Below are 23,699 nucleotides of genomic sequence, written 5' to 3' on the forward strand. Positions count from 1 at the left end.
TGAGAAATGATTGTGAATAATGCGCCATTTGTGCATTGCTGTCTGAATGCTGTGCAGACTGTGAGTGCTTTATGATGTCACACTATACACACGGTGATGACAAACGACTTCTTGTTCTAAGCAAAGTCCTTTTTCTTCCTGTTGTTGCGTGTATAGATGGGAGCAATTTGTTGAGATTCTGTGTTTTGATTTGTAGTTTTTATTTAGACTGTCATAAAAGCAACCAATGTCTGTCTGGAATGAACTCTGTCACACTAAACCCACCGGAGCGTATGAATGTGTTTGTGTGTTTGTGTGTCTGTGGATGAACTGGGGACCGGTGTGTGTGTGTGTGTGTGTGTGTGTGTGTGTGTGTGTGTGTGTGTGTGTGTGTGTGTGTGTGTTGTGGTTTTTGTTTGCGCCGTATTAAGGATGTGGTCTTTTAAAATTTACTGTCTGGCTAGCTGGACGTTAGACTTTAAACTGCAGGAAATTCAGTGAGTCAGCCTGTGATTAGTCAGCACAATTAGCTAAGCTCTATGCGTGTGTGTGTGTGTGTGTGTGTGTGTGTGTGTGTGTGTGTGTGTGTGTGTGTGAGGGAGAGTTTCCAGTCAGCAGACTCTCTTCATTGATGCCACTTCCCATCCATGCTGACACGCTTTATTTCCACTTTCTCCCTCTTTTTTTACCTTCTTTTATTTCTATCCTTAATTCTCTCTACCTCTCCATCTATATCTCTCTCTCCCTCCCTCTCGCTCTCTCTCTTTCTTTCCTGTCCATTTTTTATCCCTCTTTCTTCCATCTGTCCATCTTTCCCTCTTTTCTTTCTCTATCCACCTCCTCTACTTTCTTCCCTCATCTCCATCTCCTAGCTCCAGACAGGTGGAGGCGCACGTCTTGAATCAGTCAAGTCGTCCACGGTCTCTACAGCTCATGCTGGTGACATCCACTTGGCTACAACTAATCCCTCCGGCTCCGCCTACTACGAACAGGCCCTCCCCTCCCAGACCACATTTGTGGGGCACTACCAGGAACCTCCCAAGCCATCCCAGCCTGAGATAGCACCCTCGGGCACAGGTAAACGGAAGTTCCCCTCTCCAGAGAGCGTAAGGCAACCACCCCACGCTCAACCAGGCCAAGAGTGGGAGGAGCAGAGAGTCTACGGAGGAGACACAGCTGAGGATCTCCAAGACACACATGGTGCACAGAGGACAAAGGCCATTGTTTCAGGTGGGTGTAAAGGCACCATTCCCCTTTTCTCTTCTCTGTCTCGTTGAGTTTCAGTCCAGCTTGCTTTAATGGCATGACATAAAATATAACCAGTGTTTACTGAAGCATATAGCAACTACTGTGTCACTTTGAAATAAAAAATCACAATCACAATAAGGAGTATTCCATAAAGAAATGACTTCTACTACTAATTAAAACACCAGTTATAGTAATAGCAGAGAGATAATGATGATCAGTTATAACTGTATATGCTGTATATGCCCTTATTCAGTTAAGAGCTGCCCGTGTTGATTTATCAGAGCTGATACAGACTTTTTTTTTTACTTGTGTTTACCAATCTATGGGCCTCTTATTCTCATGATTTCCATATTCATTTTTTAGGGACAGACAGCAGTGTGTCATGTTTTTTTGTTTTGGTTTGGTTTGGTTTGGTTTTTGTAAATTTCCCAGATTTGCCCTCATCCCAATTTACAGTTGGACTGTAGGTTGGTAATTTTTGTTGGTGAAGTTGATGTCATGCCCAAGCAGACAGAGCTTGTAATGTGATTGTATTTTTTTTCTCACTTTTATTCACTTTTATTATGATGAAATGGTCTGTAAAGCTCCTTAATATAAGTTTGACATTGCTAGGCTCTCCATGCCCTCATGTTCTCTCTCTCTCTCCCTCTCTCTCTCTCTCTCTCTCTCTCTCTCTCTCTCTCACTCCTTCTTTCTCTGTTTGTTTTGTATTAAAAAAGTTCTCACATCATGCATAGTACTTAATCAGACAGGAAAGAGATGTGACTTGTTCTCAGACTGATATGAGAGATGAGCTAGACTAGTTGCTCCAGTTAAATTTGATAAGTAGGTTTGATCTGTAATAGAGTATCTATAGCAAACTTATTGACAGCACAGGAAAAGCCCAGTGCCAACTCCCATGTGTGATAACTCAAGTACAGTGTAATGCAGTTGAAAACAGTCATAACGAGAACAAGACAATGAGGGAGTGAGAGAAAGAGAGGAAAAGAGAGAGATGATTTTGTGTATCACTTGTGACAACACGCTTCCTGTTGTGTCTGAACGATGTTTCCCTTACGAGTTTGTGGTTTAATACTTTTCCTTTATTTGTTTTGACAGAAGACAGATGTGTATGCGAGCACACACACAAAGTATGGCTGTCACTGTGGGACAAAGACCCCATCTCTCTGTCTCTCTTTTAACAGTGAACTGAGCTCTGAGCCTTAGTCAAGGAGGATGTTTCAGTGGGTGTGACTGCTTTAGAAAAAGTGAAGTTTCTCAGTAACTCTCTTAACAGAAGCTTTGTAGAAGCTAACCGCATTCAAAGTGACAGAGTGTGAGAGTGTGCACGTGTGTGTGTGTGTGTGTGCGTGCGTGCGTGTGCGTGTGCGTGTGTGAGTGCTGACACTGTGGTTGTGACTCCGCCTGCCTGTCGCCTGTGTGTTGCTGATTGAACGTGGGTTGTCCTAACACCTTCCTGTATGTGCGTGTTTGTCTTCATGTTCACTCAGCAGAACTCCCAGAGCAGTCTGCGCGTGTGGAAGCACCTCAGTCCTCTCTGCAGAGCCGAACGCACACACACGCGCCGCAGCTGCAAGAGCAAGACACACACACAGCTGAGGACAGTGAGAGAGCACAAGAGAGAGTCCTTCAACCAGAGGACGGAGAGGAGCTCTCTGATGCCATGGAAGCCAAACACATGTCCATCAAAGACAGGTGAGTGTGTACGTGTGTGAGCGTGCTCAGTCAGTAAACCATTACCTGTTGCTGTGGTTTTGTCTGTCTCTTATGCATTGCATCTTTGTAGGAGGTCAAAGAGTGGTACAGCTCTGCATGAATGTTTTCATCTTCTGTTAAATGTCTCTTGGAACTCTTGTCTCTGTGCATGGGGATCCGTGTTTGTGTAGTAGAGGGGGGTTTTTTTGTCAATCTTTCGTATCTTTCATAGGTTCTATGCAAGTCTGTCCCGTTTCAGTATCAGTAAGATTATGTTTTTAAATGAGCTAGAGAAATGGTGATACTATAAGATTTTGAAGATGTTGGTCAAAATGTAGGTTACTGTAGCTCTGTGTGTGTGTGTGAGAGAGAGAGAGAGGGAGAGAGAAAGAGAGAAAAGGGGAGAGAGAGAGAGAGAAAATGACATGATTTAATTTCTTTTTGGGCCATCCATTCTGAGCACTGAGAGGAATGCAGCAGAAGCGAACTGACCTCTTCACTTTATTAGAAAGAGAAAAGAGACATGAGGAGGTGGTGAGACAGCAGATGGAGATATATGAAAGAAGAGTTACAGATGGACATCAGTGGTTTATATGGTGAAACTGGTTAAATAGAACCATTACGAAGGCAAGAACATGTAGGAAAATATGTTTATGAAAATTAGGCAATCCGCTCTTGTTTCTGTAAAAATCCCTCTAGGTTAATGACTGGGAAAGTGGTCAGTTTATGCTGGGCTCACACTGGTCTGTTTGTATTCATATTGACACTGATGCTGTCTAGTCATGTTCTGTCTAAAATTAAATACTTACGTAACCGCTGGATGCAACTGATGCTCAACAGTTGCCATGGGTGACGCAAAGGCTAAGGTTTGAATTGATTGATGACATAATGCAACACAGACAGTCTTTCCTGGTGTTTATGTCACAAGTCGATATGATTGTGTATGGCAGTGGCTCACTGGGTGAAGGCTCCATTCCAGGAACTGAAGGGTGGCTGGTCTGTATTTGATAAGAGGAATGTTGTTTTCAATATCCCTGTCCTTTCTCTGACCACTAGCATTGCTGAATGTAAAAGGCTTTTCCCTTCAACCTGCCATGACAGCCAGTGTACATAAAGGCTCCGGATAAGTCATTGTTAAAGATCAGTTAAAAGCAAGGAAAGAAATATTTGTCTGTATGGTTCATGTAATTGTGCACTCATGGCGTGTGCGTGTGTGTGCCTGAGTGTGTGCAGTAATTGAGAAAATGATAGCTGTCACGCGTCAGGTGTCTTCCCATCGTTTGGCGTGGTTGTGGCATTCCTTTGGCACAGTCGCTGTGACTCAGTCTGTCTTGAGATGCTGTGTAATCTAAACCTAAATATCTCAGATTGACACTGTGCAGTGCCACACCATCGCACTAGTAGCATCCGGCTTCACACTCACCCAGCTCTACAGATGAATGCCCTTTGGAGAGTTTTGCAATGAAATCATGTTTTTGGTGCCTTTAGTTTTTGTACATGTCTGTGAAACTGCAGTTTGTTTTCATTTTGATGGCCAGTCACATAAGAATTTTACAGCGTACTGTATGAGTGAGTAATGTACCATTAATGAGTAATATGAAAGTTTTAAATAGTTGATTTAAAAAAAAAAAAAACAAAACAGTTTAAATATTTTTGTTGTTAGTTAAAAAAGACCTTTTGTTTGGAGTGTAAAACCAGTTAGAGCTAGCAAATTTATTGTTTATTGATATTGCCTTCCAAAGGTCAAATTTTTGTTTATAAATACTACTTTTCAAAAGAGCACACATCCTTAAAAGTAAATAAATCTGACGTATAAAGTGAAGCATGGCCCAAAAACCAAGGTGCCATCTGAACCGTGAAGCCTGTGTCTGTGTCTGTGTTTTTACACATTTTTGTACATTTATTTTGATAGTGTGTGTCTTTCTCACAGGTTGACTGTGTTGAGGAGCACTTTAAAAAGATATATCACTGTACTGGGTGGTGTGTGTGTTTGTGTGTGTGTGTGTGTGTGTGATAGTGTCTCAGGTTCACTAAAAATGGAGAGTTTGTCTGACACGATCTCTGTCTCTCAGGTTGGCTCTGCTGAAGAAGAGCGGAGAAGAGGACTGGAGAAACAGGATCAATAAGAAGCAGGACATTGTGCAGGTGGCACTGTCAGAGAAATATGCCCAACTATGGGAGGTGGAACAGAGCTTCAAAAAGAAGGTAACCCCTGACCTATGAACTCTGACATATCACCTGACTTTTATCAGGGATCACTGCCTACATCCCATGCCCCACAAATTCAGTCAACCATGCCATGTTAAGAAATAGTGTTAACAAACACCCACTGTGGATTCTACAAGATATAGAGTAAATTGATATCACAGTCAAAAATGCACCAGTATACGCTTAACTTGACTGCCACTTTTTGATGTAAGCAGTTTAGTGAAACAAACAAAACAAAGAAAAGGGTGATTAGAATCCACCATGCTAGTTTGGTCTCATAGAATCTCCTTTGATTCATGGGCGTTTATGTTATCCAAAACAGTGTTTCCGTGTGAGTTTTAAATCTAGGCTACCAATGTAATTTAATACCTGTGACGACAGGAAAATGAATTCAAATCATCTTGCATATCATGCCTGCTTTTAAATACCATTATTTGAACAGCCTGCTGACAGGAAATAGCGGCAATGTTACGCTACTCCTCGATCCTCGATATTTCATTCAGTTATTGCTTGCATTCCTCACACCGCTGCGCTTTCGACTGCTGAGCTAACAAGACAAACAGCTGTTAGCAGAGTGTCGGAAAGCTGAATTTCAAACCCTTCATTTAAGATTCATTGTTTTAGAGATGCAGTCATGACCAGCTCTAAAGAGAGGGGATGTGTACTGTCTCATTGCTTTAGTTTGCTGGCTGTTCATTTCTTTTTCTCTTTTTTTCTCTGTATGTTTCTTTCTGAATGCTTAAGTTCTGTCTCACGCTTTGTTTGGATTTTTCTGTCTGCGTGTCCAGTGATGTTTGTCTATAATGTTTAAGGGATGCTGTGTCTTGTTTATTTATTTTAGGAACGTAACAGGTTGTGTTTTTGATGGTTTATGTCTGTTAACTTCAGTTCCTCTTGAAATTCTGTGTACTAGATCTGCAGTCACAAAGACAGAGGTGATTGGTGTATATCTCATCTTACATATGACCGACAAATCAGAATTTTAGTCAATGTTTAGATTTTGGTTTGGTTTTGTAGTTGGGTTAATGCTCTTTGTAATCTAAACTGTTTGTGTAGTATGCATATTTGATTACATCTAATTTTTAGCCATTAAAAGTATGAAGTCTAGCCATATCTGTACTGTTTCACTGTAGTCCACGATCTGTCTTATGGTATGGCTATACTGTATGTTACATGTCTATCATTAGATATTATGTGTTGGCCTTAAGCAGAAGAATATTTCCTAAACCTAGTCTTAATATTATCTAGAGCATAGAGTTTGATAAGAGCACTAATGAGTAATCAGATAAAACAGCCTGCACTGATAGTCACTCACAGAGTGTGACACACTTTAATGTTTGGGGAACTCACGTTACAGATTGCTGTATATGACTAATGTACTATTACTGACATCACTGCTAAAATCTGTCATAAAGCTAATGTAATGGCATATTTAGAAAGTTATGACTCCGTTTAATATGTTTTGTAACAGTAATAGCTGTCTTGTGACACATGGTTTAAATATTTGCATATTTCTTCTAATATTTGGTGTGTGTTCTTTATGCATTCATCTGTGAAACCACTCTCTATGTCTTTCCTTTCCTCTGCATGCTCTCTGTTCTGCTGAAATAAATCCAGTTTGAATCCCTGCATGCTTGGGCTAGTGTTAATTTATAGTCAAGTGCTTCTTTGGGCAGGTTCTTATGGGATGTGGAGGGTGGTGTCTTATGGGATGTGGAGGGTGGGGTTTTTGACACAAACCTCTCTGTTTGGGTTTTATGCTAAGGACTGCATTACTTTTTCTTTTTCTTTTTTTTTTTTATCTTTTCATTTTTATTCCCTTTTTGTTTCATCTGCTACAATAAATCATGATCTTCAGTGGCCATAACTGAATGAAGACAAAGATATTTCCCAAGAAATCATTGTCATTAATATATCTTGGGTGATATCATGTGTATTTAATTTAATCAGGATTTTTTGATATCTTGTTGTTTTGATTTAATAATGTATTACAATTGTTTTGCTATTATATTGCCTGTAATTTATCAAATGTCTCTGAGAACAAAGCGGTTTCAGCTTAGCGTGAATGGATTTTTGTAAAATAAGAGGTTGTGAAAACATGAACATCTTAAGAATGCAATATGAGGACAAAAAGAGCAAATCACCACTGTTGTCTGAGACAAACTTAAAGTTTCAAATATCCTTTGAATATTCGGTTTATATTTTCAGAATTTGCACTGGTGGTTTTGGGGAGATGCTTTGGGGGTTTGTTTGCCCCCTCGTTCATTTTCCCCCTCTTTCTAGGATGAAAGGATGATGATAGATGACTTTGCTGTGTCTGATCAGCTCTGGGTAAGATCATTGGCTGTCATGATAGTGGGCTTCCAAAGTGCTTTCCGTGTATGTGTATGTGTGGTATTTAGTTTGTGGTTGATCTCACAAGCTGGTGCTGTGGTGACATGTCATTTTGACCTCTCCGTCATGGACGTTCTCGTCGACACCCATTCGTTTGGTAGTCATGTCGCCCAAATTCTCATATTGCTGCCATGGTGATGCTGGAGCATTAGCAATTGAATTTTGGGGAGAGCATATTTTGACCTCACAATCATGGTGGTGCGCTTATTCCTGGTTGGCAGTGGCACTGATAACTATAGTGGTGGTGTCAGTAGTGTTATTGTGATGGTGTGGGCTCATTTTCTTTAATTCATTACCATGGTTACATTTCAGCTCATCCTGATTGCCATATTGTGCTTTTGACCTCACAGTCATGGTGGTGGTAATGCGCTATATTTGTTTTGACCTCAACATTTAACCAAATATGGCATGGTGGTAGCATATTACCTATATTGCAACCATGGTAATATTATGGTGCATAATTAAATCGTGTTGTAATGCATACTATTATAGCATTATAATGCATTTCACACCACTCACTGACACAATAACTGATTTACAGCTGGTGTTGGTTGCATTATTTTACTCTTGTCATCTAAAAAATCATTAGAAACTCCAATTTTTCTGTCTGTTACCTTTTTGAGTTACAACGTCAGCAAATGCCATCATTTTCCTCTCCTCTCCTCTCCTCTCCTCTCCTCTCCTCTCCTCTCCTCTCCTCTCTGCCCCTCTGCCTTTTTCTTTCTCTCTTCCTTCTTGTTGCTTGAACCCCCACTCCATCTTGCCTGTAGGAACCTGTTTTTGCCTCCACTTTTTCCACTGCTTCTGAGCCTTTGGACTTTACTGAGCACACTGATCCTCAACACCAGGTGAGAGAGAGAAAGAGCATAGGATGTCTCAGAGCTCTCAATTACTGAAGTGTAAAACTGAGCTGTGTTTAGCCATTTAAGTGTCCTATGCTGTGCTTTCTTGATACCCTGCTTACCTGTCCTGCCTTCTACGCGCTTAGACACATAATGAACACAAAACAATCTTAACGTCTAATTGTACACAATTAAATTTAAACCACGTTAGCTTTGCACACCACACTCCAACCACTTCTTCTCCTCAGTTCCTATCTGAAAAACACAAGCTTTGTTTCCTCTCCTCTCTTTTTTTTCTGCCCTTCTTTTTCTAATCCAGAGCTCTCTGACTCATGCTAAATTACCTGTCTGATGTTAAATTAACCTTAATGTGCTTGCGTAATCTTTTCTGCTCTTCAGCTTAATTCCTCTCCTTCACACTCATTCATCTCTCAACCTCCATCCCTCTCCTCAGAAATGAAGGTAATGGTTGTCAGCTCTTGCTTTGTCGAGTCATTGCATGTACTGCATGCATTTGAATTCCAAACCCATATTGATTTTATAGTGCTAATAGGGTGGTTCCATTTACATGCTTTCGTAATCTCTCAGGGCCATAGATGAGATCAGCACCTCAGTCCTGTTAAATGCTCAATCTCTCTTATCAAAGTCCATTATTTTATACCTTGGAGAACGTAATTTCTTAACACATTGGAGCCCCTTTCGGAAAGAATATTTTCATATGACTTCATGGCTTTTAAGAAAGTCATAACTACTATGCATAGTTAGTTACAACTAGCTAAAAACTAGCGATACCCAACTGCAGTCAGGTGTGTTTTTCACTGACTTACAGAGGTTTCGTCTTAAAGGCTCTAGATTTTCTTTGAATTACTCTGTTTTTAAGGACCTCTCCAGCCTCTCTAGTCTGTTTTTTTCTGTCATCCTCTATTTCCATTCCTTTCTCATCCCTCTCTTTTCCTGCCCTCCCTACCCTCCTCGTGAAGGCAAGTCTCCTGCCCATGCAGGTGGATGAGCGTCACCCCTGGAGACGGAAGGTGCTCCCTCACTGTACACACACACACACACACACACACACACAAACACACACTCACACACTATGCACACACAAACACACATTCGCACCATAAGACCATAAACACCTTGAGGGAAAGCTACATGACATCTGCTGAACCTAATGACACATTCCATCCCTTTGTTACTGTGAATTCTGTTTGGTTTATCTGTGTGAGTATTGTCATGCATACATCTTAATTCATTTGTATTTAATGCATGCTCTCAGTGGTTTGACCTTGTCTGTTGCCGTCACAGCCCCTCAAGGGTATAAAGAAATCAGTGGGTCTTATTTGGGTCTTAGCACTGACCTACTAAAACTGGTTGGAAGTATTTCCACAGTTTCTATTTACAACATCATGTGAAGAGATAGAGTTCTTACAGCATGCACTGTCTGTATGACTCCTCTCCCTTTTAACAGATATAGAAAGAGTTTTATTCTGTGATTTCATTTCTTTGTGATTGTGACAGTGATGGTTACAACACATTTTGTTTATTTCCCTGTTTGTTTGTTTCCCTTTTGTAACAAACCATGAACTGTGTTTATTTCTTTAACACTAAAAAAAAAGACTTTAATCATGGGCACAAATTACTTTAGGGTAATTTGAGAAAATTATGCTGCAGTCTAAAAACTTCTAGACTTCAAAAACTCATGACATACAGGTAGGATACTCTTCTAGAAGCTTTGATTTCCTGTCTGACTTGGGTTCTAGAAGATTTAAAAAGAGGGAGAAACTGGTGATGCCGTAGGGGAAGCAATGCCAGACGTGATTGCAGCAGTGCTTTTGCTTTGGTTGGTTTGGCTCACAGGATACTGCCTATTGCAAAAAAATGTTGTGTCATTAGCTTTGAAATGTTCATGCCAAGGATTTAGACAACAGGACTTTCTGATAACAAGATCTGGGTTTTGTCTCAAGATAATAATACTATAATGTTTTGAAGGGTGTTCTTCTCTGTTTAGGCGGTCCCATGTCTTAATTCCCTCTGCATTCTGTTGACTTCTCAGAGGATGGGTGACAAGGTGCAGACTGAACAGACTGAACGTGTACAGATGTCCATTCAGGAACGTAAACAGCTTATTACAGCCCAGGAAGATGCCTGGAAGGTCAGAGGTCACGGAGCTGCCAACGATTCAACCCAGTTTACCGTGGCTGGCCGTATGGTCAAAAAGGGTCAGTGTGTTCACACACAAAAATGTAGACACACACACATATACACACATAGTTACACCCCTGAGTCACATGCAGCTTCTCTAAAGGTTTGTTTGAGTAGGTTTCCAGTGCCTAGCTCCCTGTTAACTTCTCCAGTCCAGTTTGCTAAACTGGTAAACAAATTGGCTTCCCGTTGTCCTCCAAGTCAAAAACTGGGCCAACTGGGGCAATATACAGAGGCTTAGAGCTTGTTAATGATTACAGCTAGCCTCTATCACAAACAAGTGTGTCTAATGACTGTCGTTAGTACCGAACACATTGTTTCTGAAGTGCTACTGTAAGAGCAAGGTGTATTACTGAACCTTGTCTTTACAGCAACCATTGACGATTTCTACGAGGATGTGACCTTTCTCTATATTTTAATAGTAAATGTTAGCCGCCCGGTGCCACTGAAAGTGACAATAACTGTTACTGTTAGCATTAATGCTACATCTCCAAGAACTTAACATATAACAACAGTTAGCACCCTCCAGTGTTTGGCAGTAAGTGTTTTTAACTGCTAGAAGGAAACATTCTTCTTTATGAACTCAGAGAGTTCTGTACCAGTTTGAGGGCAAATTTAATCCATTAGTTTGAAGGGTAGTCTAACTGATAGCATCACTGACTTTTGGTATTTTGCACAGTCGTGTCTTCCTCTTTCATCTTCGAATGGACCACATCCATGAGTGTTCTCATCTGTATCATTTCTATCTCTCAGGTTTGGCAGCACCTTCTGCTCTAACAACGTCAGTGCTGTCTCCTCCGTCCACTAAGAACAAGAATGGTTCTCATGTCATCTCCAAACCCCAGGAAGGTGAGAGTCACTCACACACTTCACACACTTCCTCACCTGCATCCCTAATACGTTTAAAAATCAGGCAGTGTGTTTATTTTTTTCTTACCCTTAAATCGAAGTGGAAAAAATTGCATGTATAGAAAGACTTCCATATAGAAAGAAATCTTTTTTTTTATTGTCAAGTGTAAGTGCTGTGTGTGGTAGTTGTAATGGTTGTTGTGTTCTTTCAGATATGGCCTGTTAATGCGATGGTGGACACAGTAGTGTTTTAAACATTATAGTCCAATAGATAATTTTACAGTCCAATAATTTTACACTCTTCTGTTTGCCAGTCAGTCGGCATTTTCAGTATTATTGTGCTGTGAGATTTCCATGCTTCCCGATCATCTATATGTGATCGTTATCTGTGTATTGTACTCCTGCGATTTTGATTTACACTTAAACTCACTTCCTCAGTGTGAGACGTTTAGAAGGCAGCTATGTATTTCCAAGTGCTGTTTGGCGTTTCCAAATATTAAATGAATAATCTCTTTTTATCTCTCTTGTAGAAATTGAGGTCAGACAGGGCATGAAATTGGAGTCAGACAGGAAGCTGGATAAGCTGGAGTCTTTCCTTGGCCGACTGAACAGTAAAGGTAAACGTCTGAGACTGTGCCGTAAGAGCTGTCACTGTTTATTTGTATTTATTATTATTATTATAGGTGTGCACACCATATTGTTTTACTGATCAGTTTCTCTTCCATTCCTCCTATAATTGTCTCTGTTCTTTGTCTCTGTTTCAGTGGCCGGGCTTCAGGAGACGACAGTGACAGTCACTGAGAAATCCATTAAAGAGGTTATGACGTTGGACGATGCAATTTTCGACAAATTCTACCGCCATACAGAAGAGCTCACTAATATAACCAAGAAGGTTGAGATAGATGATGACTTTGACACCATCTTTGGCCCGCAGATGCCCAAGTAAGAATAGGTCTTACTTAACTGTAGAACACCATATGTCATCATACCTTTTGTACCTCTGTCCATTTACCACACTTAAACGTCTGACCTTTGCCCTCTCTAGGCTGACCTCAGCCATGGTCGAGCATAAACGAGCTGTGCGTCCGGCGAGAAACGTCCAGTCGTCACGAAACCCTTTGAAGATGCTTGCTGCCAGAGAGGACATCAGACATGAGTACACAGAACAGAGACTCAACGTTGGTCTATTGGAGAGCAAGAGGATGAAGCAAGAGAAGAGTGAGTGAGACAATTTGAGCGGTTAGAGAGAGATGGAGAAACGGTAATCATATCAAGGCGAAAGAGATGACATGGCGTGATGGAAAAAAGAAGAAGGGGAAAAAGAAGAGAGGAACTTTCAGCTTCTTTGGTTTTTAGTGGTGTGGTGAGGGTGATTGTGCTTTTGCCTGTGGTTTTGACAGAACCTACCTCTTGTTCTCTTCTCCTCATCATGTTCAGACATCTAAAGTAAATCCAGGCAGAGTGCTTTACGGTACAGGTCAGAGCTGTGTTGTGAAGGTGACCTTAATTTCACTGTTGCCATTTCCCGTCATTGTAGAGAAGCTTATGTAGATATTCAGTTGGCGCTGTGCTCCATTATATGAAAAGAGCAGTATTATCTGAAATGTAAAGCACCATGTCCATGTTCAGCACAGAAAGTGCCTTTAAAAAAAAACTGAACTAGTCAACCAAGTCAAAGTTCAGTGGTTGTGATGTGTCTTACTGTGGTTTCTTTTAAAAGTGTTTAAGTGTATGAGTGTGTATAGGTTATGTGTGGCTGTTTAGGTTATGCACATCCTCTTTCATCTCTCTCTCTTTCTCTCTGTCTGTCTGTTAGTGAGTAAGAACAGTGGGTTTTCAGAAGTCGCCCTGGCTGGTTTGGCCAGTAAGGAGAACTTCAGCAGCGTGAATTTACGGAGCGTCAATGTTTCTGACCAGAGTTCCAACAACAGTGCCATGCCCTACAAAAAACTCATGCTCATGCAGGTCAAAGGTGAGACATCTCTGAGAAAAGAAGGAGGAGAAAGATGGTTACAAATCGTACATCTAGCATAGGGCAACTGCTTAGAACCAATTAAAAGTATTTGTTTTCTAATCATTCAAAGAGACATATCTGAAAATCAAATCAAAGCATTTATATACATTGAAGATTCTTATGACATCTTCTGGGGGAGAAGACAGATTATTTCAGTGGGTGCTGGAACAGCGTTGAAAAGAGGGTTTGTGACTGTTTGCCTTTCAGAGTGAGCTATAGTCTCTCTCTCTGTTTACTGTAGTGGGAACACAGTTATGATTGTAGATGACTCTGTGTGGATTTATGACAACAGAGAGCAAGGGATGCTCAGCCCTCATAAGGCATGACCACTTGTCCTCTCTCTTTCTCTCTGTCTCTCTCTCTTTCTCTCTCTCTCACCTTCTCTCTCTTGCACTTTCTCTCTCTTTCTCGCCTTCTGTTTCTCTCTCTCTTTCTCTTTATCTCTGCTTTCCATTGAGAAATATTATGTCCCTTCTCTTCCATCCCTCCTGTCCCAGATAGACAGAAACCAGGGCAGGCTAACGTAGCAGAGGAACCAGGGAATGCAGTGTCTTAATAAACAGAGAGGCATTTTGAATGTACATAAGAAATTTTCTAATTATTGCTGCTTAGAGCAGCAGAAAATGAGCTGAAACCATGCTGATGCTCTTAAATTAGGTTGTTTGGTTTTGTTTGTTGTTTGTTACAAAATATGTATTTTTTTTATATGATTGTGGGCTTCCAACCAATCAAATTTTGTGCCTCATCTTATTAGTTCCCTCTCAAACCGCTCTGGTTCCGAGGACTTCTATGGCGATCTTACAAGTTTAGTTCTCACATTTTATCAAAGTCCTTGGGGTGTTTAACTGTGCTTCTGTATGTGTCTCTGTGTGTGTGTGTGTGTCTGTGTGTGTGTGTCTGTGTGTGTGTGTGTGTGTGTGTGTCTATGTGTGTGTGTCTATGTGTGTGTGTCTATGTGTGTGTGTCTATGTGTGTGTGTCTGTGTGTGTGTGTGTGTGTGTGTGTGTGTGTGTGTAAACCAGGTCGCAGACATGTTCAGACAAGGCTAGTCGAGCCCAGAGCCTCCTCCCTGAACAGTGGTGATTGCTTCCTCCTGACTACACCCCATCACTGCTACATCTGGACAGGAGAGTTTGCCAATGTCATCGAGAAGGCCAAAGTGAGTGTGTGCTGATTTTAGGACATGTGTATGCTCTGTGAAATAGATGGGATATGCTTCTTTTGACAGCAGTCTTAGATTCTGACTTACCTTCTGCATCTATTCTTTGTGTTCTGAATTCATTCATCTGTTCATTCATTATTTCGCTTTCACCAGTCTTTAAATACCCCATAAATCTGTTTATTTTTGGCATGTCCTTCACGTGCAGGATGTAAACGGTATTCATGTTTTGAGGTCATACAGGAAGCAGGAAGTGAAGTGTGTATCGCTGTCTGTGTATGTGTGTGTGCAAGACAGTTGATGAAGAACAGTTTCAGGGAGTGATCTAGTGTCACCCAGCTGAGGGAGCTGAGGTTTATGAACTTTAGTTAAAAAGTTTGACCTCATTCTGAGAAACACTGAACACAGTTCATCCAGACTCTGTACAGCCAAACAGTCCAAGTTAATTTAGACTCTGTTTAGTTAGACAGAGTCACAGGAGCATTGATCTGTGCCCTTAATGTAGGGCTGTGGTTTTTGGCCTTCTTTTTGAGCTCAGTAATTACAACATCTAAATGTATAGAAAGACATGTCATGATATATCTGTGTCCCATTAACTGAAATCTCAGGTATTATCAACTGAAAATGTCATGCAAGTTAATGGGTCAGAGACTCTAGAGCAGTGTAGTAGTTAATGGGTCATCTAAATGACGGGGCATTTTGAAACTGAACCGGACAACATTTGGTCGGCAGAATGCCCTAGTTTTGTGTTAGTGTGTATAAGGCTCATTTCCATCTCTTCCCCATAGGCTGCTGAGCTGGCTACATTCATCCAGACCAAGCATGACCTGGGTTGCAGGGCCTCATACGTGCAGACCGTCGAAGAGGGCATAAACACACACAGCCCTGCCGCCAAAGAGTTCTGGAAGCTTCTCGGAGGCCAAACCAGCTACCAAGGTGGGGAGAAGGTTAAAGTGACTCAGAGTCAGTCTAGTTAATAACATATTACATTTTCTGACTTTTCAAGGCAAATTGCTCCAGTATTATCCTCATCCTCAAAAACACAGACTAAAGGTCATTACTGGGACACAGTTTATAATGGGTATGATGAGTATAAAGGGTATAATGAAGATTTTTAATGAGATTTTTTCCATTAGAGAAACCATAAAATGTCAAGTTGTCGACTGCATGAGGCTGCACAGTGAGCCTAAGGCTATGCTAATCAGACTCTGTATTTCCTGTAGGTGCTGGGACACCAGAGGAAGATGAACTGTATGAGAATGCCATTGTGGAGACAAATTGCATCTACAAACTGGTGGAGGACAAACTGGTTCCAGATGATGACTACTGGGGCAGGGTTCCCCGGTGCACCATGCTGAACCCTAAGGAGGTCAGTTACTGTTAATGCTAGAACAAAACCACCAACGAAACATAGAGGTTTTTATGGCAAGACAGAGGAAACTCCGCCGCAACAAAAAGTCATGAAACCTTTCCTCATGGTATGGTGCAGTTTAAAAAGATGCGTGAAGCAAGATTTTTCAGCGTCTCACGGTCTCAGTGTCTGCTCTATTTGATAGTTTCGACTTTTGGCTAACAGAAATATCTTGCTGTATTAAATACCCCACTTCCGTTTAATGTGTGTTTTAAAACGCTACATGTCATAATGTGTTGCTAAAATTTGACCTAAATGTTGTATTAGATTTATGAAAACCATGTTTTATCCAGGTGCTGGTGTTTGACTTTGGCAGTGAGGTATACGTTTGGCACGGTAAAGAGGTGACATTGGCACAGAGAAAGGTGGCATTTCAGCTGGCAAAACACCTGTGGAACGGCACATTTGACTATACCAATTGCGACATAAACCCCTTGGACCCAGGAGAGTGCAACTCTCTCATACCCAGGTACATGCAAACTAATGTGTATATGCACATACATAAACAAGCTGATATATCTACCATCGGAATACGGGGAACTGTGAAACCTTGGCTGTGTGTGCTCTGCAGTAAATTACGTGTTGTGAATCTTTTAAAGGGCACTATCACTAAACACTCAAAGGTTAAGAGAGGTCCTCAGTTTCCATAACACTCTCAGTGTAGTAGTGTCAATGAATACCCCATCACTCCTGTCAGCACCTCAGCCAGCTCTCGCACCATTCATAAACAAGAAACCGTCAGCGTGCATCGCTTACTATAAAAGGACTGAACTGTGCTCTCCTCACAAACAACACTCTTATCTTCATCTCCGCTTGCACTCTCTCTCTCTCTCTCTCTCTCTCTCTCTCTCTCTCTCTCTCTCTCTCTCACTATCTGTCTTTTTCTTTCTCTCTCTCTAACCCTCTGTCTGTCTAACCCCCTTTTGTTCTCTCTGTTAACACACATGTACATAACACATTCTGCTGAAGGAATGACTGTATGAATTGTTACATAGTCTGTTTGAGAGCCTCAGCTTAACTCTGTGTGTGTGTGTGTGTGTGTGTGTGTGTGTGTGTTTGTCCTGCAGGAAGGGGCAGGGTCGTCCAGATTGGGCCGTGTTTGGTCGGCTGACACAGCATAATGAAACCATCCTTTTTAAGGAGAAGTTTCTGGATTGGACAGATTCAAAGAAAGCCTCAAAGAAGAATGGCAGTGCACAAGCTGCTGAACACAAGGTATCAATCTATACGTAACTGTGATGGCATAATTAATCCTCATTCAATACCGTGATATGCAAACTCTACATTAGCAAGGCAAGAAAAAAGTTGTCTCTGCCATTTGGTTGAAGAATGCAGTTTAGCGGTTGGTGAAGTTATGGGGACACTGCAGCATAAGATATACCAAACAAATGAATTACTCTGTTACTCTACTTTAGATAGTGTCAACAAAATCAATCAAATAGTTGAGAGGAGTGTTGCCATTCAGAGTGCATTCGTAGCTGGCCATACAGAACTCCTGCTTGTACAGCCACCCAGAAGGATGACACTCTTTAATATTCCACCATTCATAAACGACAAACTTCTAAAAGGAGAACTTTGAAGACACTGTCAGCTGTCAAAAATGTCAAAGATCGTACTTGTTTACAAATCAAGTCATGATCTTGAAGACTGACTTTGAGCTGAATTTAGGGCTGACATATCGGACTGACAATTTTGATTATGTTATTCTTTCATCATCTGTGACCATGAGATGCTGGAAATGTGGTTCGATATCTAAATGACATCAAGAACAGGCGGTCGGTTACCCGGTTATGCAATGATTACAGGCTCTGAGTTAGATTGCTGGTGAGACAAGTCATGCTTTTGGACCAGACCTGCTGTATTCCCAAAAGGACAATATGGATAGCATGACCAAGCTCATATCCATATCTTTGTCAAAACTAGTTTTGTAGCTATTGTGAGAGTTTTGGAGTATAGAATGAAGTGCACTCACCAGGTTATCAGAATTATCAGTGGATTTTAATGCTCCTATTAAAGAGCACAGAGGTGTAAGACACAGATATCCTTCATCATACATCCAACAGCAGTGTTGCATATATTATACTCTGAACTGACAGGGCCAAATGTGCCCAGGACTGAAGCTGTTTACATTGTTCCGCTTATGCTGATGATGTCGTTGTCATGGTCACTGGTCAGAGTGATCATGAAATATGAATGGTCATAATGAGACATTTCAGAATTCTCTCAGCTGCCAAAGAAAATTGGGGGAGAAGTGGGGGCCTGTTATTAAGGGACCTGAGGGAGAGGTGGGGGCCTGTTATTAGGGGAACTGAGTGCAGTAGAGGCCTCCTTTATCAGGAGGGTAAACGTAGCAGAAAGGAGGAATGAAACATTTGACAGTTCACGTGGAGGATGATTTATCAGTTTTGTACCTGGTGGGTGGCCCAGGGCCCCCGACTGCTCCGTCTGTTCTCTCTGATTTTAATGCACTTCATTTCCCCAAGCGCCTCTTTTTGACTGAGATGTTTTCAAAGCACAGGGTTTATTTAGTGAACAGAGACTCGATCCAGCATTATCTCTGTGCTGGGTGCTAGAGGAACCAGTGGTGCATGGAGCAGGTCTGCATGGTTTTCTGCATGGGGGGGGGGGGGGGGGGGCTGTAAAGTTTTAGCACATGATGGCTTTAGCCACCCACACCGCATTTTGGTCTGCTCAGAATTTCAAAAGAGTGCTTAATCAAACAGGTCAGGCTTTAAACCCAGAGGAGAATGAACCGCTACCAGACTATACACATAGTGAAGTATTACCAAACAGAGTGGACCCTTTTTCTAAATTGGAAATGACCTCTGACCTGAGAGGGTCAGAGTGTAAGGAACTGCTATTAGTTTTTGAGAGTTACAAAATATAGACTCTGTGAATGTTGGTGTGAAAACCTTGCACAGAAGTGTATTGAAAGTTTAGAAGGAAGAAAGATTAAAGGACACAACAGATAGATCTTGAAAGGCTCAGTTTAGTATAGGACCAGAAAGAACACCAGTGTGAAGGATTTTGCACAAACCACTAAAGATGAAGAGAAGCTGGGAGTCTCGTATAATGATTTTTACATTGGTGTGTGGGGCAGAACATGCTCTCATGTAACATGTTATTTTGGATGTAAATAACCACTGTACATTTTACTTCAAAGGAAATAATTCCATCTTTTGTGGGGTTTTTTTTTTTTTTTACATTTTTTAAAATTGTTTTCTTCTACAGTTAGTGAAAAATAGTTGATAGGTATTTTATACATTGTAGGTATATAAAGATACGATAATCCTGTTAAAATTCATCTCTCTCTCTCTCTCTGTCTAGGACCTGCAGGGTGGGGAGTCTAAATCATATGATGCTGCTCTCATGTTGCCAGTGGTTCGGACGCCCATACGGACCATTCTGGATGGTACTGATGTGGGTCGGGGCTATGGATTGGTGGAGGGGGATGAAGGGCGCTGCTATGAGATCAGCACACTATCCGTCGACGTCTGGCATATCCTGGAATTTGATTATAGGTGGGATTCAGGAATCTGTTTAGCCAATAAAATATTGAACTCCCCCTCTCCTCTGTATTTCAGTGCCATCTTAATATGCGTCTGTCAGTGTCTAGTTGTAGGTCTGTGGTTTTAACAGTCAAAAGTTTGAAATGATCTGTGTCGAGCTGCATTGAATGTTTTCTGATCCAACCTGTGTGATCATGTGATTCTATTCTTTTCTCCATGTTGATCTGGTTCCCCCTGCAGTCGTCTGCCCAAACAGAGCATTGGTCAGTTCCATGAAGGTGACACATATGTGGTCAAGTGGAAGTATATGGTCAGCACAGCAGGTGAGTAACAGTGGTGTCTGTATAAGAAAGAGAGGGAGAGAAATAACTTTCTGTCTCTGCCTCTCTCTGTTTCACTTTCTGAGATATTGTACACAGTAAGTCTCTTTATCTCCTACATCTTATCATTCTCACTATTGCACAACCATACAGTGCACATATGTAGTACAAAGACTTGTTCGTGTGTAGTGTTACCTTAACTTAAAAGATTATAAGGGTTTAAAGACTTGTTCATGTGTAGTGTTACCTTAACTTAAAAGATTATTTGGGTTTAAAGTGAATCCTGTGGAGGTGTTTATTTTTTTTACTACATTAATATAAGGATCATTTGCATTTTCTGGGACAATATTATTGTATGATGACCTTTTTTTCAGATTTTATTGTAGATCATTGTTTAGTACTAGTACAGTATTTTTGCTTCATTGAACTGAACTCTGAGTGAATGTGTGTAACTATGTGTCGACACATCCCTGTGTTTTTTCCAGTGGGGAAATGGCAGAACGCGGAGCGGATTATCGGCCCGGGAAAAGAGAAGTGCTCCTATTTCTTCTGGCAGGGTCGTAACTCTACAGTGAATGAAAAGGGAACGTCGGCCCTGATGACGGTGGAGCTGGACGAAGAGAGAGGCGCACAGGTAGGTTCTGACGGATGTATTAAATATTATATATAAACCATAAACCTTTATTTCACATTAACGAGGCATTTATAACAGCCCCGTGATGCCGCCACCATCCTGTACAGTCCTCACAGTATTTCAGAATTCTCTGATTGCAGTCAGTCACTCCTGCGTCTGAATGCCAGGGACGTCTGTATGCGTGTGCGAAAGACTGATGACGAGTCCCGTGTGTCTCTCAGGTCCAGGTGCAGCAGGGGAAGGAACCGCCCTGTTTCCTGCAGTGTTTTAACGGAGGAATGATTGTTCACGCAGGAAAGAGAGAGGAGGAGGAGGAGAACTCTCAGAGTATGTCTTGGCTCACTTTTTCATCTTATTTTTCTTTTTTTCTCTCTCTTTTTTTTTTTACCCACAAGCCATTATTCCCTTTGGTCCTTTAGAATGAAATACATCTAATATATTTGTTAAATAGTGTCTGATGTCTCTAGATATTTAAATAACCTATAGCTGACACAGATTAAAACATATGTGTGTTTTCAGTATGTGGTCATGGGTGGGGAGTACGGATCCAAACTCATGAAAAACATGTTTTTACTATTAGTGCAGCATGCTTCCCTGTTTCCGATCTGTCACTCTCTGCACAGCCAGGGTGCAGAAGAACAAACACAGAAAATGTGTGATTAATGTTGATTTTCTGTTAATGTTTCCAGCCTGGATTCTGTGTGTTACATAAGTCCCTTGCTGATTTTTCCACATAACCATTCTGCATAAGCCAGATAACAGTTGTCCTGTCAACTTCAAACTAAATGTAGCCCTCTTGTCTTTACAATAATAGTTCCTTTAGTTACAATAGTAAGGTTCTTTTCATGTAAACAAACAAATATGTGTATTTATATAATTACTACTGTGTGTTTATATGGGTTGTGTTCATGTTTCCAATGCTTCTGTATAGATGAATGAGAGTTCACTGTTAGTTGTATTTTAACCTTTCTGCAAGAAATCTATTGTTTGAATTTATATCTTAAGCGTTCGTGCTTTATGTGTCTCTGATATAGATGACTGGCGACTGTACTGTGTTAGAGGAGAGAAGCCAATAGAGGGCCATCTACTGGAGGTGGTGTGTCACTGCAGCAGTCTGCGCTCTCGTGCTTCTATGATTCTCCTCAATATTCCTAAAGCCAGCATGTACCTGTGGCACGGCTGTAAGTCTCAGACGCACACACGAGACGTAGGCCGTGCTGCTGCTAACAAGATCAAAGAACAGTGAGTCATTAAAACTCCACACGCTCACCCAAATTCTCGCTCTTTCTCTGTAGTTCTATCTGTCATATATGTACAAAGGATTATAACACATATGCAAAAATCAGGCATTAAAATCTAGGCGAACATGTTGTGACCTGGCTCACACAAAGCGGTTCTGAAACGCATTTCCATAATCAAACACAATTACACGTGTACAGAACAATACTCACAACACATTGCAAACCACCTGTTCCCATAGTAACTTTTCTTCTGCGTTGGTAGGTGTCCTCTGGAGGCGGGGCTGCACAGCAGCAGTAAAGTGACCATTCAGGAGTGTGATGAGGGGGCGGAGCCACTGGGCTTCTGGGAAGCTCTGGGAAAAAGGGACCGAAAGGCATATGACTGCATGTTGCAAGGTGAATAAAAGCCTGGGAATATGTGTCTCACTGTATGTATTGTATAGAGGTTTGGATTAACGTTCAAACCAAGTGTGTGTGCCTGTGTTTTATGGATATTTCAGACCCAGGGAAGTTCAACTTCACCCCTCGGCTGTACCAGCTGAGCAGTTCCTCAGGGGAGTTTGCAGCCGTGGAGTTTCTGTATCCGGCCAGAGAACCCAATCTGGTCAACTCACTGCCCTTCCTTCAGGAAGACCTATACACAGCCACGCAACCAGGTACACACGCACCAAAAGTATACACAGCAATACATGTTTTACCAGTGTAATAGCACCTTATTTAACTTTGTCCAGGCTGTGGTATCATACTCTCTGTTTGTGCTCTAGCTCTGTTCCTGGTGGATAATCATCATGAGATCTACCTGTGGCAAGGCTGGTGGCCACAGGACAGGGAAAGCACAGGCTCTGCCCGGATACGCTGGGATTCTGACAGAAAATGTGCCATGGAAACTGTGCTCCAATACTGCAGGGGTAACCATAACGACACATTCATCCACTCAGCATTACAATAAACATTTCCTTAGAAGTCATTAGAGCTTCATGACTCATTAGAGAGGATCAGTGTTTGAAGAAAAGTTTGGACACGTTGATCTGATTCTGATTGGTGTTTCATACAGAGAAGAATGAGAAGAAGCCACCTAAGTCCTACCTGATCCACGCAGGCCTGGAGCCCCTCACGTTCACCAATATGTTCCCCAGCTGGGAACACCGGGAGGACATCGCCGAAATCACAGAGAAGGTATCCGCACCTTAACCACCACACACTCTTAACATGCATTTGGGACACTGAAAGAATAAACTTATCAGCTAAATGGGATTGTTGTACAGCATGAATATTGCTTTAATATGGAATAAACCAGGATGATCCTTGAGTGACTGGTTATCTTTATCATAATAATTTGGCTTTATATGTATGACACTGATCCTCCTCTCCTTGTGGTCCTACAGGAAGCAGAGGTCACCAATCAGATCATTTTGGTAGAGGATGTCTTGAACAGATTATGTAAGACCACCTACCCATTGGCTGATCTGTTGGCCCGCCCACTGCCAGAGGGCGTTGACCCACTGCGTCTGGAGATCTACCTTTCAGATGAGGACTTTGAGGTGAGATTGTATGACCAGCTCTGTAAACTGCTCATTGACTGGGTGAAATCAGCACAGAGTGCAATAACAGGATAACTCAGTATAGTTTTGCTAGAGGTACCATGTGTGTGTATATATGTGTCTGTGGGGGGGTGTGTGTGTGTGTGTGCTTGTGTGTGTAGTGTGCTCATCTTTTTCTCTGTCTTTGTCAGTCTCTCTATCTGCTGATTCTTTCTTTCCTCCCTCTGCCTTGCTTAGTTAGTTGTTTGAAACTCTTCTTAAATTTTGCTTTTGCTTCTTTCTCTTTTTATCTTTTTTTTCTCTCTCTCTCTCTCTCTGTGTCGCTTTTCCTCCTCTCCGTCTCGTTTCCATCTCTCTCTCTCTCTCTCTCTCTCTCTCTCTCTCTCTCTCTCTACCCCTCTGTCTCTCTCTCTCTCTCTACCCCTCTGTCTCTCTTCCTGGTGGTATAGTCTT

General features: G+C 41.5%; 1 protein-coding gene across 1 annotated transcript in view; it reads left to right on the plus strand.

Moving 5' to 3' along the window:
* svila (supervillin a) overlaps nt 1-23,699 on the plus strand; it is a 47,182-nt gene that overhangs the window by 22,405 nt on the left and 1,078 nt on the right. Inside the window, exons 16-42 of the mRNA XM_030774984.1 lie at nt 852-1,209; nt 2,718-2,922; nt 4,995-5,127; nt 7,414-7,461; nt 8,295-8,349; nt 9,333-9,397; nt 10,420-10,585; nt 11,322-11,417; nt 11,948-12,034; nt 12,182-12,359; nt 12,463-12,635; nt 13,234-13,389; nt 14,454-14,590; nt 15,379-15,526; nt 15,814-15,959; nt 16,295-16,470; nt 17,069-17,216; nt 19,329-19,522; nt 19,751-19,833; nt 20,316-20,464; nt 20,686-20,791; nt 21,499-21,706; nt 21,968-22,101; nt 22,206-22,361; nt 22,470-22,613; nt 22,760-22,881; nt 23,091-23,246. Coding sequence (XP_030630844.1) covers nt 852-1,209; nt 2,718-2,922; nt 4,995-5,127; nt 7,414-7,461; nt 8,295-8,349; nt 9,333-9,397; nt 10,420-10,585; nt 11,322-11,417; nt 11,948-12,034; nt 12,182-12,359; nt 12,463-12,635; nt 13,234-13,389; nt 14,454-14,590; nt 15,379-15,526; nt 15,814-15,959; nt 16,295-16,470; nt 17,069-17,216; nt 19,329-19,522; nt 19,751-19,833; nt 20,316-20,464; nt 20,686-20,791; nt 21,499-21,706; nt 21,968-22,101; nt 22,206-22,361; nt 22,470-22,613; nt 22,760-22,881; nt 23,091-23,246 — 3,927 coding nt within the window. The remainder of the gene's footprint in view (nt 1-851; nt 1,210-2,717; nt 2,923-4,994; nt 5,128-7,413; nt 7,462-8,294; nt 8,350-9,332; nt 9,398-10,419; nt 10,586-11,321; nt 11,418-11,947; nt 12,035-12,181; nt 12,360-12,462; nt 12,636-13,233; nt 13,390-14,453; nt 14,591-15,378; nt 15,527-15,813; nt 15,960-16,294; nt 16,471-17,068; nt 17,217-19,328; nt 19,523-19,750; nt 19,834-20,315; nt 20,465-20,685; nt 20,792-21,498; nt 21,707-21,967; nt 22,102-22,205; nt 22,362-22,469; nt 22,614-22,759; nt 22,882-23,090; nt 23,247-23,699) is intronic.

The sequence above is a fragment of the Chanos chanos genome, chromosome 5 (assembly GCF_902362185.1).
Source record: "Chanos chanos chromosome 5, fChaCha1.1, whole genome shotgun sequence".
Taxonomy (NCBI): domain Eukaryota; kingdom Metazoa; phylum Chordata; class Actinopteri; order Gonorynchiformes; family Chanidae; genus Chanos; species Chanos chanos.